The sequence below is a fragment of the Nipponia nippon genome, unplaced genomic scaffold (genome assembly GCF_047370975.1).
Source record: "Nipponia nippon isolate SJK-2023a ecotype South Korea unplaced genomic scaffold, ASM4737097v1 scaffold_9, whole genome shotgun sequence".
Lineage (NCBI taxonomy): Eukaryota > Metazoa > Chordata > Aves > Pelecaniformes > Threskiornithidae > Nipponia > Nipponia nippon.
The window spans coordinates 5,499,414-5,513,543 of NW_028262413.1; the positions used below are offsets into that span (position 1 = coordinate 5,499,414).

The 14,130-nt window shown below is 39.2% G+C and overlaps 1 protein-coding gene across 1 annotated transcript in view; it reads left to right on the plus strand.

Annotated features, from left to right (window-relative positions):
• Nucleotides 1-14,130, plus strand: part of PRKAR2A (protein kinase cAMP-dependent type II regulatory subunit alpha) — a 70,009-nt gene that overhangs the window by 41,154 nt on the left and 14,725 nt on the right. Inside the window, exons 3-5 of the mRNA XM_087743275.1 lie at nt 4,229-4,281; nt 5,869-5,952; nt 9,576-9,682. Of these exons, the coding sequence (XP_087599401.1) occupies nt 4,229-4,281; nt 5,869-5,952; nt 9,576-9,682 (244 nt within the window). The remainder of the gene's footprint in view (nt 1-4,228; nt 4,282-5,868; nt 5,953-9,575; nt 9,683-14,130) is intronic.

Consider the following 14,130-nt stretch of genomic DNA (forward strand, 5'->3'; position numbering starts at 1 on the left):
CCCATCCGCTGCTTACGTCATTGCTGCAGCTAGAAGGATCTTTGTTGCTTTCAGATGCTGTCACCTGCATAACAAAGCAGCGATCGAGCTGTGTCATTTCTGAGCCTCTGGAAGTGTTAACAGATGTGCCTGTTCTTGAAAGCCAAAGAAGGTGCTGTATGAGGAGAAAGCTAAACTAGCTGTAGAAGCTAAGAGAGAGTAAATGTAGATGGTAGGATAAAAGCCTGAATTTCTTTTTATCTTAAAGCTTCTTAAAATTGAAAACTGTTTTTTGTGTTCCAAAGCTATTTGAACTATGTGGGTAGATTTGGAAGGAAGCTTGGTCTGCATGATACGTGCTGATATAGCTGTAGTATTGGAAATACGTAATTGAGGTGTGTGTCACACTTGTACATAACTTGCACTGACGCATTCATGCTTAGCGTTTGCTCAAGGGCAGAGTTGTGCTGACAATCTCACATAGGAAAGGTGCGATTTCAGAAGTCACTTCAAATTATATCAAGATATTTGTGAGCTTTAGGTTGCGCATGAAGAAAAACTTCTTCCCCGGGCGGGCGGTGCCGCAGTGGAGCAGGTTAGCCCGCGAGATGTGCAGTCTTCGCCCGGGGAGGTTTCCAGGTCAGCCCCAATCTAGCGTTGCAAATATCTCCCCTTTAAGGGGAAGGTTGGGCTGCATGACCTTCAGAGAGAGATCCCTTCCAGCGGCTGTTTCAATGAGTCTGAAAAGATGCTACCAACGCATTTCTTCAGGATAATCCTGTGCGAATAAGCTTGCCTTGGAGTACCTGTTTTATTGGGACACGGAAATAGTTAAAGTGTGAATTCAGTCATGTATAAAATAGTGGGGCAAGTATGTTTTCACTCTGTCAAGATGAAAGATCAAATGGTTTTTCACTGGGACTGGCTGTACTGTAACCCACAAATTACTAGCCTTTAGGAGTCCTGAAATTAACTTCCATAGATCTCCGACAGGGATTGGCAGAGTTCAGGGCAGTTACAGGGGTTCTTTTCAGTCGGAAGAATAGAGAAGCAACACTGTTTGAGCACAGATAACGTGAAACATATTGAAGGTAAGACTGACACACACAGATCTTGATGGGTAATGTGTTCACCAGTGCAGACTTACACAAGTAATTTACCAATTAAAAATAGCGGAAAGAAAAATGGGAGGTATTGCGATATGAACCACAGGATGGTGTTGATGTAATGTTTGCCTTTTCTTTGCATTAGTCATGTTTTAAAATATTTGGAAAATGCTGTTGGTTGTTATGTTTTAATATGAGTAGGCTGAAAAGCTTTCTGTGGGCTTTCCAGCGTATCACAATATTTAATTTAAGCTTGAGGTCAGAATTAATCATTTGTGTCTCTCTCCCCTTTTTTTTAACCATCCCACAACAGCTATGTTACATTAAGTGTTACAGCTCTGCCCGGAAGTAAATAAAGTCCTGTCAATCAGAGCTGTCAGTCGAAGTCCAAAATGTCTGCCCTACTGCTTCTAGATGCAAAAAGAAATCCCAGCAGGAGGCTGAAGAACGAGAACTACAATGGGAAGGCTTTCTGTGTGACAGCATGGGAAGAAGTAGTATTTTTAACACGTTTTTGTCGTATTTCTGCGGTGCCCATTCTTGGGCACTACAGGAGTGATTTCCACGTGTAAGGGAAGGGCCCTAAGTCCTAGTTTGTGTCCTTAGTGGGCTTTATGGAGCTGGGTAAGATGAAACAGGGGAGACTTACATGTACAAATCCCAACCAAAGCCTTTCGATACTCAAGTTGCAGAGAACTGTGTTGTTTTGATTGCTGCGTGTTTTAAGATCAGGTTTTGCTCTAACGCTGTAGTCTTAGCCATGGTAATTAAACTTGTTTTCCCAAGGAAATCTTGAAGAGAATTTCCTCAATTCCAAGGCGTATTCTTAGCAATAGCTTCCCTGCAGTTGAGGCGGGAACAAAATCTAATTTGCGGCTTAATATTGAGAATTGAAATGATAGAATGATATAGTGAAGTACAGTAACCTCTGAATTCATAGACAGCTTGAATGGGTGTATATGCCAGGTACTTTCAGAAACGTACGGAAGTGCATTTACAGTACGTACTACAGTGCATAATAAAGAATTGAACTCTAGTTACTGGTAAGATATGCTGGTTGTAAAGAATAAAGATACTTTTTAATCTTCAGTTTCACCATACTGTTTAAACCAAGGAGCCTTTCTTCTAAGAAAATGTTCCTTACTAGAAAATCCAAAGCTTTCACAGTAGACTTTGATCCTTGCGGTAAAATAAAAGGAGGAGGAAAGCTTTCACACCAAAATGCTAATAATGTTCTCTTTGTTAGTGCCTTTGTATTGCATATTAAGTGAATCTTTGCCTATCAGTCCAAGTTCTGCAGCTTTGTAGGCATCTGTCTTCCCATAATGCAGTCCTCTCTGGACTGTGTGGTGGACTATACTTTTTTTTCATCTGGGGAAGGATGCTGTTTATCCTTTGTAAAGTGTCTGCTCCCAAGTGTGGATGGACCGCTCTGTGAAACTGAAAGCATGTGTTTGTTGTAGGTGCTCTGTTAATAGACCATTTCTATATTGCTAAATGGTGCAAACCAGAAGAGCAGTGCAACACTGGGTTTGTTGTATGAGCGATAACTACTCTTTAAATGCCTAATGATTACACGATTGGGTTTTTACATTGTGGTTGGATAAATGGAATTCTTGTGTTGTATTCCAGTCTCTTCAACCTCTTCAGGAAAAAAAGGAATTAAAATCTAATTTGCTAGGAAAGACCCATACCTTATAGGCAGGGGAAGGAGGAAAAAAAAAAGCAAGTCTTTCCTAGCAAATTATGCTGGACTTGTGCATTTTTATGGTCCTTCTGAAAGCATGATGACAAGGTCAATAGTCCTCTGTGCGTTTTCAGATTATTTGCAAGTTGCTGAATGCTAGGCCTTCTAGATTTTTTTTTTTTTTAAATCTGCTTATTTTTATTTATACATTTGAAGTCCATTCAGTGGTTAGATGTCATTGCAGTGAGCTTCTGGGCATTCTGCCAAGTCGTCAGTGTTGTCAGGATGCTGGATAAAGTACAAAGAAAAATGCTTGTCTGTGTTTCCTTGTAAAATTTTACAAGTAGTGTATAGCCTCAGAAGTAAGACCACACTTATTAAAGTAAGAGCAGAACTAGATGAAACCAGGACTGACTCTCCCTTTCTCTCTCTGTACAGCTAGTTAGAATAGAGAGTTCCCTTTGACATGTAAGAACGGCAAATGTCCACGAATTAATAAGAAAGTCTGAGCTAGAGCCGTAGGCTTTTGGCAGCCAAAGGTGTCTGTGTTTAATATTGTAAAATTGTGTAACAGCGTAACTGTTAAGATAAGTGAAGATAAGCCTTTTCTGAAGTATTAAAACCGAACAAAAATAGTTTGAAATTTTAGAAGCTCACCATTATCCCTGCCTCCCTTACAACCGATCCTGTAGTTATTGATGATTGGCAAAGCCTTGTTCCTGTGCACGACAGTGTGTGGTTTCCACAAATGTTCTCATCCTTTTAAAAAAAAAAAAAAAATCAGTTTGTGTATTTTTTGAAGTTGCTTTTATATCACAACTTGACATTCATTTGATTCAAATGTAGTAAGATATAGGAGCATACGGGGGAGGGGACAGAACATTTTTTTTTGTCATAGAATATACTATGGCCAAGGTGATTGTTCATTTCCAAGGTTAATTTCTGTGTAAATGTGATTTCTCTGTATTGAAAAACCCCAAAATATAGATACTTGCTTGCAAATCTGACTTCAGTTGGAGCGAGTGCCACATGCCTCCTTGTACTCTTTTTTTTTTAGTGTTTTGCTATATACATTGCACTGCAAAGAACAAAGCGATGTAGCTGCTGTATTTTTTCCCCTGCATTTTAGAGAAGATGTTTGTAAATGAATCTGAATGGAGATTGTTATGCTTTGATAAGAATTGAGAGGAAATCTGTGTGCATGCTTTGGCGAACTTCTAGGCAAGACTATTTTCTATTGTAAGTTACAATATGAGAGTTTGAGAACAGCCATGCTGTGCCTGCTCAGAGAATAGATAGGATTTAAGCCTCTGACACTAATGACATAAAAACAAAAGTGATTTTGTTTTTCCTGTAGCAAAATAAAATATAGAAGAAAAGAATTTAAGCCTGATTTGTTTGACGTTCTCATGTAATTGCTTCTTTTTACTAATTTCCTCTCTCTTTTTCTTCCAAGTTTGTGCTGAAGCTTTCAATCCAGATGAAGAGGAAGAAGATACAGAACAAAGGGTAAGAATGAGTGAATTCTCTCTACAGTTTGACAGGCAGATGTCTGTGCATCACCTTTTCCCTACCACTTGCGCGTTTCGTTCTGAGAGGCTGTGGGGTACACTGACATTGACAAAGTGACATTGCTCTGAAATTTAGGGCCACTTTGCCTCATGCACTTTTTTAGTCACTATAGTTTTAATATAATTTTACTTCAAAGGACTTGAGAGCTGTGCTTAAGTCTACCATCTTTAAAATTTTGGATATTTTCCTTTCTTAATTATCTTAAAGGCTTGTTGAAGCAATTCCTAGAGCATCGATGCTGTTGTGAAGAATTACTTAAGCTTTACCACAGCTGTTTCCTCATGGGTGCTTAAAATTCCTCACACGCTTTTTATTGCCTTTCTTTTCAAAGCCGTTCTGCCTGGATAGGAGAAATATTTTGTTGAAATAATGTGAGACTGTGGCCACCTGTTGTTCTATGGTTTTTGAAAACTGGGAATTTCTAGGAATTCCAAGCCCAGATACTGTAATTGTATTTCTTTAGAGATGCTTTTATGTGAGCAAATCCTGTAGCCTGGCTGGTGAGGGGCAATGTTTTCTCTCTGGACTTCTAGTGTTCCTTTTCCAGATTCCATCTCAAGGATGCTTACGCTTCTGCAATGAAAATCTAAGTCTAATTTAATTTCTCTTAAAAAAGAAGATAATAAATAGGATGCTATAAAAAGAAAAAAAGACGATGAGTGTGTCTGATCATCCAAATGTTTGTAAGCCTGGATACTTTTATTCCATCAGAAGTCTTAATTTTCCTGACTGCTGATTCAATATTCAGTTTTCTTTTAAAACAAGGATCTGAGATCTGCTCAACTTTGGACAATGAATTTTTAGAAATGCCTACTAATGTAACTGTTTTTTGGTATCCTCGTTATTCCAGAAATATAGTTAATGTGGTGAATGTGAGGTAATTAATAGTGTTATATATGTTTTCATAATTAGCCCCCAACAAGCACATATATAAACATTTTTATGACACAGTGAGTGTTGGTTCCTTTAACCTGATGAGATGTTTATAATTGGAAAGAAGTAATGAACAAAATCACTCAAACAGCAAAGCTTTTATTTAAGTAATTTTGTTGAAAATAAAACACGCTTCTTAGATAATTTCTGTTATTAGATGGGCTGAGATACATTTGTATCATAAATCTTATAAACTACCTGTATGCCAACAATAAGTATATTTGGACTAATTTAGCCAGAGTTTAGAAAGAAAACTGTTGGCTTTTTCCTCTGTTCCAAATGCTCAAGCCTTGACTGTATCTGTGGCTGGTTTAGAAGGGAAGGGAAAGGGAAAGGCATCCTTTTCTTTCTTGTCTTTCTTGACTGTTATTTAGCATGTGTTAATTGTCAGCATAATATATTTCTTAGGTCTCTTTCTTTCATTCTGTCTTGCATTATATGTTTATATATAAATACTGTTTATGCAAACTACAAAAAAGAACTGTATACTTTGACGCTCTTGTGTTCTGTTTTTTCATTCTGAAGTGAAGGTTCAGTCTGTAATCATATTTCTTTGTTGTCATGACAGTTTTGTTTTACTTTGTTTTAAAGGTAGTTCATCCAAAAACTGATGAACAGCGATGCAGACTGCAGGAAGCATGTAAAGATATCCTGCTCTTCAAAAACCTAGATCAGGTAGTATGATTATAAGGAAATCTTAACTGGAGTTGATGGTTTGTAGGTACAGGTAATAGCATGATCTAACAGTCTAGACACTTGTGTGCATTGTGATAGTTTATGAATTATTAATTATATGCAGGCTGGACTGGGACATGTTTGGAGATCAACAATCAATGAACAATATAAATAAACATGTCAAATCGTCAGTTACCATGATTGTCAGATCCCTCTCCCTGCAAATTCAATTTTTTTTTGTCTGTTAGAGAAAAGTTGGGTGTGGGTTTTTTTTTGTTTGGTTGGGTTTTTTTTGTTAATTCTTTCGCTTATTTCTCAATATTTGCTGTTGGGTACCATTGCACCTGATTTCCTTTTCCCTAGGAAGCAGTTCATCATTTTATGGGCAATTTAAAAAGGAAATTACTTACAGAATTGTGATATTGAACACTATCCACATTTGCACGATTTCAGATTGCTGCACCTTTTTCTTAAATGCTAATGTGTCAGTAAATTTTCTGTAAATGAATGTAAAGTAATGTTTTTAGGTTGTTCCTATTCTTACTTGTCTTAGTTTTATTGCTGAAGTTGGTTATTAATTACTCATTGCCTCAGCATTGAGTTTTAAGGATGAGTGTCTCCATTGCTCACACTTAGTAATCTTAATTGGTATGAATTTTTTTAACGAGGATCATAGGATAGTTCAGGAGCAGACCTTTGGAGATTCTCTAATCGAGCCTCTGAGAGGCCATAGAATAAATGCATCTCACCTCTGGTCTGAGGTGAAAACAGAACTGACATCTCTACTGCAGGCTGGGGAAGAATGAGAGCTGTAACACCAGCGATGGTCCCTGCAGCTGCCTGGTTTGAATCATTGAGCTTTGCCTGAGAGATGAAAGGATGGATGTGATAGCTTGTGGTTTCAGAAACACTGCTCAGCTTTCCTTGAAAACCAGGAAGTCCTCCCAGTTCTTGGTTGCTGTACAAACCCCAAAGTCATTGAACTGCATTCTCAAAATAATTGTTGAAAGCTTTTGATTGCAGCAGGCTTGAGGAATTGACGTTCTGTCAAAAAGTTCCCTTGAAAGCTGTCCTTTCCAAGACTGGCCTTTCACTGTTGTGGGATTCCTGTTGTCATTAAGCCTAGTTACTTAAGACATTTTAAAGGTTCCTTTTACAAGTAACCTGATTATGTATGGTAAAAAACGAAACATATGAGAACATTCAGCAGCTCGAGGGCTATGTACAAAATGCAATCACCACTTGAATTGAGTAGGCCAATCTTTTAGCTTCCATCAAAATCACCCAGAAGCAAAAATTAATAACCAGTTTCTATTCAAAGATGACTTTGAAAAACAAAAACAAATTTGAGCTGAGTGGGCTTGGAAAAATACTGCTTCCTGGGAAAAGCTTTCTAAGCAGCTGAGAAGTAATGGAAATGATCTTAACTGCAACTGTTAAAAACTCAGGCTTTAAGATAGCACGTGGCTGAAAAAGATGACTGCAGTCCATACATTGATTATAGTATGATAAAAGGCACTTAGCAGAGAGGGGAGAGCCTTCCTAGTAATGGGTATAAAGGGAGTATGGAACTTGCGTCCTTTCACCCCTCCTCCCAACAATTTCTTTTTAACTCCCTCTCTGTGATGTGACTGGTTTGGCAGGTTGGCTGTAGAATACCCACTGAAAGGCAGAATGCATGGCTACTGCTTTTGCTCAGTGCATATTGTCCTTTAATAATTGTGAGGAACACTTTCAAATTAAAGCTCAAAATACGTTCTTTTGCTTCTTAACCCCTAAAGAGGGTCATGTAAAACTGTTAAATACAAGCAAACAAACCCAACGACAGCAAAACTGCATAAGACCCCTTTAGGAGTAAACATGATTGTGTGACTCGAATGTCCTGGCCAAATTCATCCCTTTTCCACTGATTGCATTTAGGTGAACGGTGCTGAGTTTAGGCCCAGTGACTCAAGAGCCCTTTTAAATGTCTTCACTTGCATGAATAGTTGCTATAATGCTTGGTATCAAACCCAAGGGAGCCAGTGCCCAGTGGATCACTTCTAGCAAGGTTCACGTTGAACTTGGGACTAAAATCAATTCAGATTGTCACAGAGTTTAACCCTGAGATTCTGAGCATCCCCAATGATAAACCTGGTTTATGTTTTGGTATAAAGTGCTGGGGGAGTAGATAACTTCTCTCCTGTTAAAAGCTCTGTATGATGTATCACGCGTAGGCTCCGCAGCGTCTTATAAATGAGTTTGTAAAATCCTAGTTACAACTGAATTTTGTACTGGCTGAGAGCAATGACTCTGAGCATGCTCAGTACCCATATTTAAACCAAGAGGGTTTTTTGCAGTTCAGAAATCTGACGAAGCATGTCCTTTTATTGACAGAAGAGCTCAGTGTTTTATTTACTTAAAATGATAAGTCTTTGCCTATTTATCCTCCAAATAAAGCGTTATTCAGTTACAGTGTTTTTAAAAAGCTTTTTAAAATCTGCACTGCTTGTTTTCTGACAACTGTTACTTAAATGCATGCTGTGAGATATGTGGTTAAAATAAATGGCTTTCATGCAATGCTTGTTTAGTTTAAATATCAGGAGAGTTTTTAAAGACAACAAAATGGAATTCTAGTGAAAAGATAGGCAATATATTCAATATAGTGGTGCCTACAGATGCTGCAATGATTATTCCCAACTTAAGGAACGCAGTAAATATTGCAAGTGTATCTAGCAGCATAAAGACTAGTTTGCGTGTTCATACAGTATATTTTTAGAAACTCAGCTGTGATCTACATCTTCCACTTCAAACATCTGGTCATTGAAAATGCAATGAAAGTCTATTGTTAATGGACTTTGGAATAACAAAGATGGTAAAGCAGCTCAGCACTGAGGCAAGGCATTTCTACGGCATCATCTCTTTTGGCTTTCACAGCTTCCCTGCCTGTGCTGCCCACAAAAAAGTTTAGTCATGGCTCGTCAGAGAAACCTAGTTTGAGTCTGCTGCGCAGACCAGCATTATCCCGTTTTCTGTATGTGCTCCCCATCTGTACCTCTCTGATCTCATCTTGTGCTGGAGTTGCAGGTTCTCTAAGACACGGACTATCTAGGGAAATAACTCTGTTAGTATGGAGTCGTCTTCAGCACAGTCCTGATCATGACTGGGGCTCTTAGATGGTGACAGTACAAATAAGTTACTAATAAATTGCGGTGCAGTTTCTAGACACAGATACATATAATGAAATACATATACTGTTGACACAAATCAATACGTATCCATTGCAGTGAAGCTGTGTCAGATTATACCAAGTGAGAGTTTGCAGTACATGTGCGCTTTGGCACTGAAATGGTACACATAACTTAAGCCATTTGGACATAAATTTCAGGTAATATCTCTCCTATAATGGAAGTACCTATGTTTGTCTGCATTATTGAATTGACATTAATAAGCTGGAAACAAGTGAGGGACTTGCTAGTGGAAATCAACATTTAATATCAGTATTACTTGTATTTGCATGCAGTAAAAATAATGCAATGCATGTTGCACTTCACTATCCAGATGAACTCGCCCTTGTCCAGCAATAATGCTAAGGTGTATCTTCTGAGAGTTTTTCTGACACCTCTCCCCGGTTTGTTTTATAGGAGCAGCTGTCTCAGGTCCTTGATGCCATGTTTGAGAGGAAGGTGAAACCTCAGGAACACGTGATTGACCAAGGTGATGACGGAGACAACTTCTATGTCGTTGAGCGGTAAGCAGCTGTGCCTTTGAAATGCAGAGTATGTTTCTTTTCAGTTTCTTAGAAATGGCAGGGAATGCTTACTGCAGGGCAGTTTCTGAAGGAAACTTATTTTTTGCAGTCATTGCCTCTTCCTTTGATCTTTCCATTTCCCCTTTAGGCCCCCATTGACTTTTGGATCATTTGCCCAGGGGCAATCAAATTTGACAGAGACGGACATTTCACACCTGCTGGGTTTTAACACATTCTGTGTGACTGCGTAAAAACTCGGATACCACTTTCTCTGAGGGAGAGGCTGCAGCATGAGCTTGCCTGTGATTTGTTCAGTTTAGCTTTTGTGCCCATCAGCATATGCATAGCTTAAAACCAGCCATATTATATGCTGTCTCTAAACCAGGATGTGTTTCTTCCTGAAGAAAGGAGGGCGAAAGTAGCAAAAGAAACCATATGGTTAGGGAAGGGATAGGAGATTATTTGGGGGAAGGAGAATACAGGAAATAAAAATCCATGGTAGTGGCTACCATGGAACAACCTGGACTTTGTCCAATTAGTTTTGATCACTGACTTCAGAGGGACTTGTGGTTACTTTGCTTCTGTTGGTCATATGATTTGTATTTGCAGAGTTTAAGGTGCCATTTTGCAATTTCTTGCATCAAGCAAATTCACATGATAATTTTGTGGATTATATATATGTGCTAACAGGCATGTAATAGAGATGTGTGTGCATGCACATTTTGGGCATCTTTTACCCTTTTGGAAGCAATTCTGGCTAATGTTACTTTTCATCACTGTATTTGAAGAAGAATTAAGGACACAGATTTATTTTCTCCCGTAAAGCTGTAATATTGAAGAGAATATTACTGACCGAATCATAAATGTCTGTTGGAACACAATCTTAGCAAACTACTTTTTTGACACACTGTTATCTTCCTTATCACTGAAATAATGGCGCCATTAATATTGTATTAAATGCTTTCAAAGCAATTCTTCAAGACAACGTGTTGCATTTTGAATTGTCATTTATGCTGTGTTTAAGGAATTTGCAAAAGAATTTCTAGGTTAGAAATTGTTAATTTTAAATGATCTTTGTTCATTTTGAGGACATTCCCCTTTCCGATTTAGTGGGATTACAGAACATAAGGCTACCTCAAACATATTCTGACCATATGCCTGTTCGCCTGTCCTCTATCATCCCATCCCATTAGCCTAAACCAGTGCTCTATTCTACACGCAGTTGCCTCCCTCAACCACTCTGCCTCAGACCAGTCCCGTGTCTTTGGCTCGATAGGAGACGTTCCTTCTCTTGCCATGTTCACTGGGGAGATCAGGCTGTCCCAGAGAAGAGTAAGGTACTGCAGAACAGAACTCCTGGGAGCCAGAGCCACCAGCTCTGCAAAGATGAGATGTATGCAGAGCAGTGGTTCCTAATCTTGAGGAAACTTAAACTCGGTTTCGGACCCTCTCACAAATGTTAGATACCATCAGCCTATTTTAATTTGTTTCTCTATAAGACTCTTAACCTGTTGGTTACTAAAAAGCTCTTCTCGCTATGAGTTTTAACCTAAAATAAAGAAGTGAAATGGAACCTTATCTTTGATATTCAGGTAGATGTTTTTATGGTCTCTGTTCTACAGATGTAATGCTATTCCACAATGGTTTTTTCCATCAAAAGATAGTTGGGTTGGAAGATTTCAGGTTTTTAAGTTTTTGTTTTGTTTTACTCTCAAGGTATAATATACTAGTAACACAAATATGTTGCCAAAAGTATGTGGCAGAAAGGTTATACAGTGAGGGAAATAAAAAAAAAAATTAAATTAAAATGAAATTAAATCAAATTGAATTGAAATTAAATTTAAAAAAAATTAAATTAAAACTCAGTGTTGTCTAGCAATAGAACATACCAGCCTTTGCTGTAAACACCAACTCGGCTGCAACTCTTACGACTGCTATTCAGTTATTAGAAAGAATTCTACAGTTACGAATTTTCTATCCCCCTCTCTCCCTTTCCAGTCCTCCTCCGCGTCCCATCCCCTCATTTTTTCATGCAAAAGAATAGCAGGATACTGGTGCTTATGGAAGCTACAATATTTCCACTTGCCTGCAAGTGCAAATCCAGAGGACTCTGGCTCTTTCAAGGCACCCATAGGCATGTTTTGTTACTCTAAGATAAGTCATTAATGCCTGTATATCCCTGAGGATTAGTTTCTTCCTGTCTGAATGAACAGTGACTTTGTGCTGGAGGTGTAACTCTTTAGCTTCTTGTCTGCATAGAAAAATAGGCTTTCTGGCACAGGCCTTTTTCGCCCCCCCCGGAGTGTTGTGGTTGTAGTACTTCCTCACCAGGTCACTTTTGTCCGAGCGTCTTTTACCGTGCACAGAGAGACAGCAGGCAGGACAGATGCAACATGAGGATGCAGCAGCTTTTTAGTGCTTGCTGCATGGAAGGGAGAGCTAGGACGAATGTGTTGCATGGCCAAACGTCAGTATGCTCATCACTGCTGAGGAGGCACCTGATGAGCCTCTGCTGATTGAGCAGTCATCTCATCAGTCAGGAGGGGCAGCACTGGCCTCTGTTGCCTCTTGGAACAGACTGATCCACAATCTTGCTGAGTTGCCCTCTTCTGCTTTTCTGCTTTTTTTTTCCTTGGGGTTTTATATTTTTTTCATGTCAGTATTTTTCTTTTGAGTCCTTGAGCTCCTAACGATTACCATCTCAACAATTACGCTTCGGTCTGTGTTTTTATTTTTCTTACCTTGCAGGGCTTTAGCTCACGGACTGCCTTACAGCTCAGCAACAGTTTCTCAATAAAGCTGAGCCAAGGTCACCCAGTGGTGCCTCACCAGTTTAGTCCTTGGGCCACAGACAGCTGAATGCTTGGCTGAAGGTTACATGGCTATAGTTATTTGGAAATAAATGGCACTAGTAAGTGAATTTCAGGCTGAGGGATGGGAAGAAGTTGTTGTGTTTGCTTAAGGTGCTCACAGATGGCTCTTCTAGATCAGAAAAACCTCTGAAGATTGTTGCCTCTGGTGCCTCTCAGAGAATCATTAAATAGATATTGGACATTACAAGAATTAGCGAAACTTTCCATCAACACTAATCCTTTTTTAGTGTACTGTTAGCATGCTGTTGGTTTCTTTCTCTGTCTCCTCAGTGTGAGTAAGCAGTAGAGTGTAAAAAGTGTCTAGTAAGGATGTTATGCAGTCTTCATGCGCCTCCTTTAGCTTTCTGGGTGACAGAGAGACTAAATTTCTTGGATCTTCTGACGTGTCTGCACCTGGCCCATCTGCTATTGATCCAGTAGCCCAACTTTTCTCTAGGTCTAAAAGGCTTTAAGACAGTAGACCCTCAAGTCATTGTGCAAAGCTTCCTCACTTTGATGTATTTTAATTGTTTGTTCGATGCATGTAATGTCCGCTTTGTGGAATCTCCTACAAATGAAGCTGGCATAAAGCTGTCTTGTAATACATTGGTTTAGGTGCAGCAGTGTTCAAAGATAACTAACAAACCCAGGGCTGTCCATCAGCAATCCTGAAAGACCCTCTGCTGTAAATACGAGGCAGGTCTCACCAATGAGTCCGTTCCCATACTTGTTTACCATGAGAAGTTTCACCTACTGCCATTTCTGGTGATTCTTTTTTTTCTTACGTGCCTAATGATGTTCTGGGAGATAATAGCATTCCTCCTGACAAAGATCTAAACTCCTGGGGAAAATTATATGCACGTTCAGCTGCTTAAAGCCAGGAAGGTGTTCCCTACCTGCTTTTCTCCATGGCATGATGTATTTTGTAAAGTCTCTTAGGCCAGTGGCTAGTCCCTGAATGATCTCTGGTGCCATAGCCAAGAATTAATCAAGCCTAGTCAACCTATATTTTAAATTTTTTTTTTTAAAGCCCAAGCATAAGACAGTGCTGAGGGTGTTACAGACATTTGTTTGACTTTTAAAGGGCTACCTTTCTGTGCACAGCCTTTTTCTTCATATGCAGTTGCTGTGGTACAGTTTGGTCCAGATCTGTGTTTTGAGCTTTGACTCGATGGATTTGTACCTGCATCTTCATCCGAGTAGTCTTTTGATTCTTAGTAAATTCTGGGATACTGTTCCCTTAACTTCATTACAATGCAGGAAGTGTGCCTCTTGGAGAACAGGGCAAGGCGGCCTTTCCAATTTAAACAGGTTACAGCTCCCTATGAACAAAGTACAAGGAGGCTTCTGGTACTTGAACACTTTCCTCTTGATCTGTTCAGAGATCCTGGCTAGATGTCAGCAGTTTTCGAGAGCTTTCCTGTTTCTAGAAGTGAGCTATAACAACAACAACAAAAGAATTAAAAAGCTTTTAGCTCGGCCGCTTTAATTTGAAGCCAGTGTGACTAGAGTGGAACCTGTAACGTTCTGCAAAACTGCTGGCAGTTACTTACCCATGCTTCCTAAGCTTGTGCATCCTACAGCATCAGCTCAGCA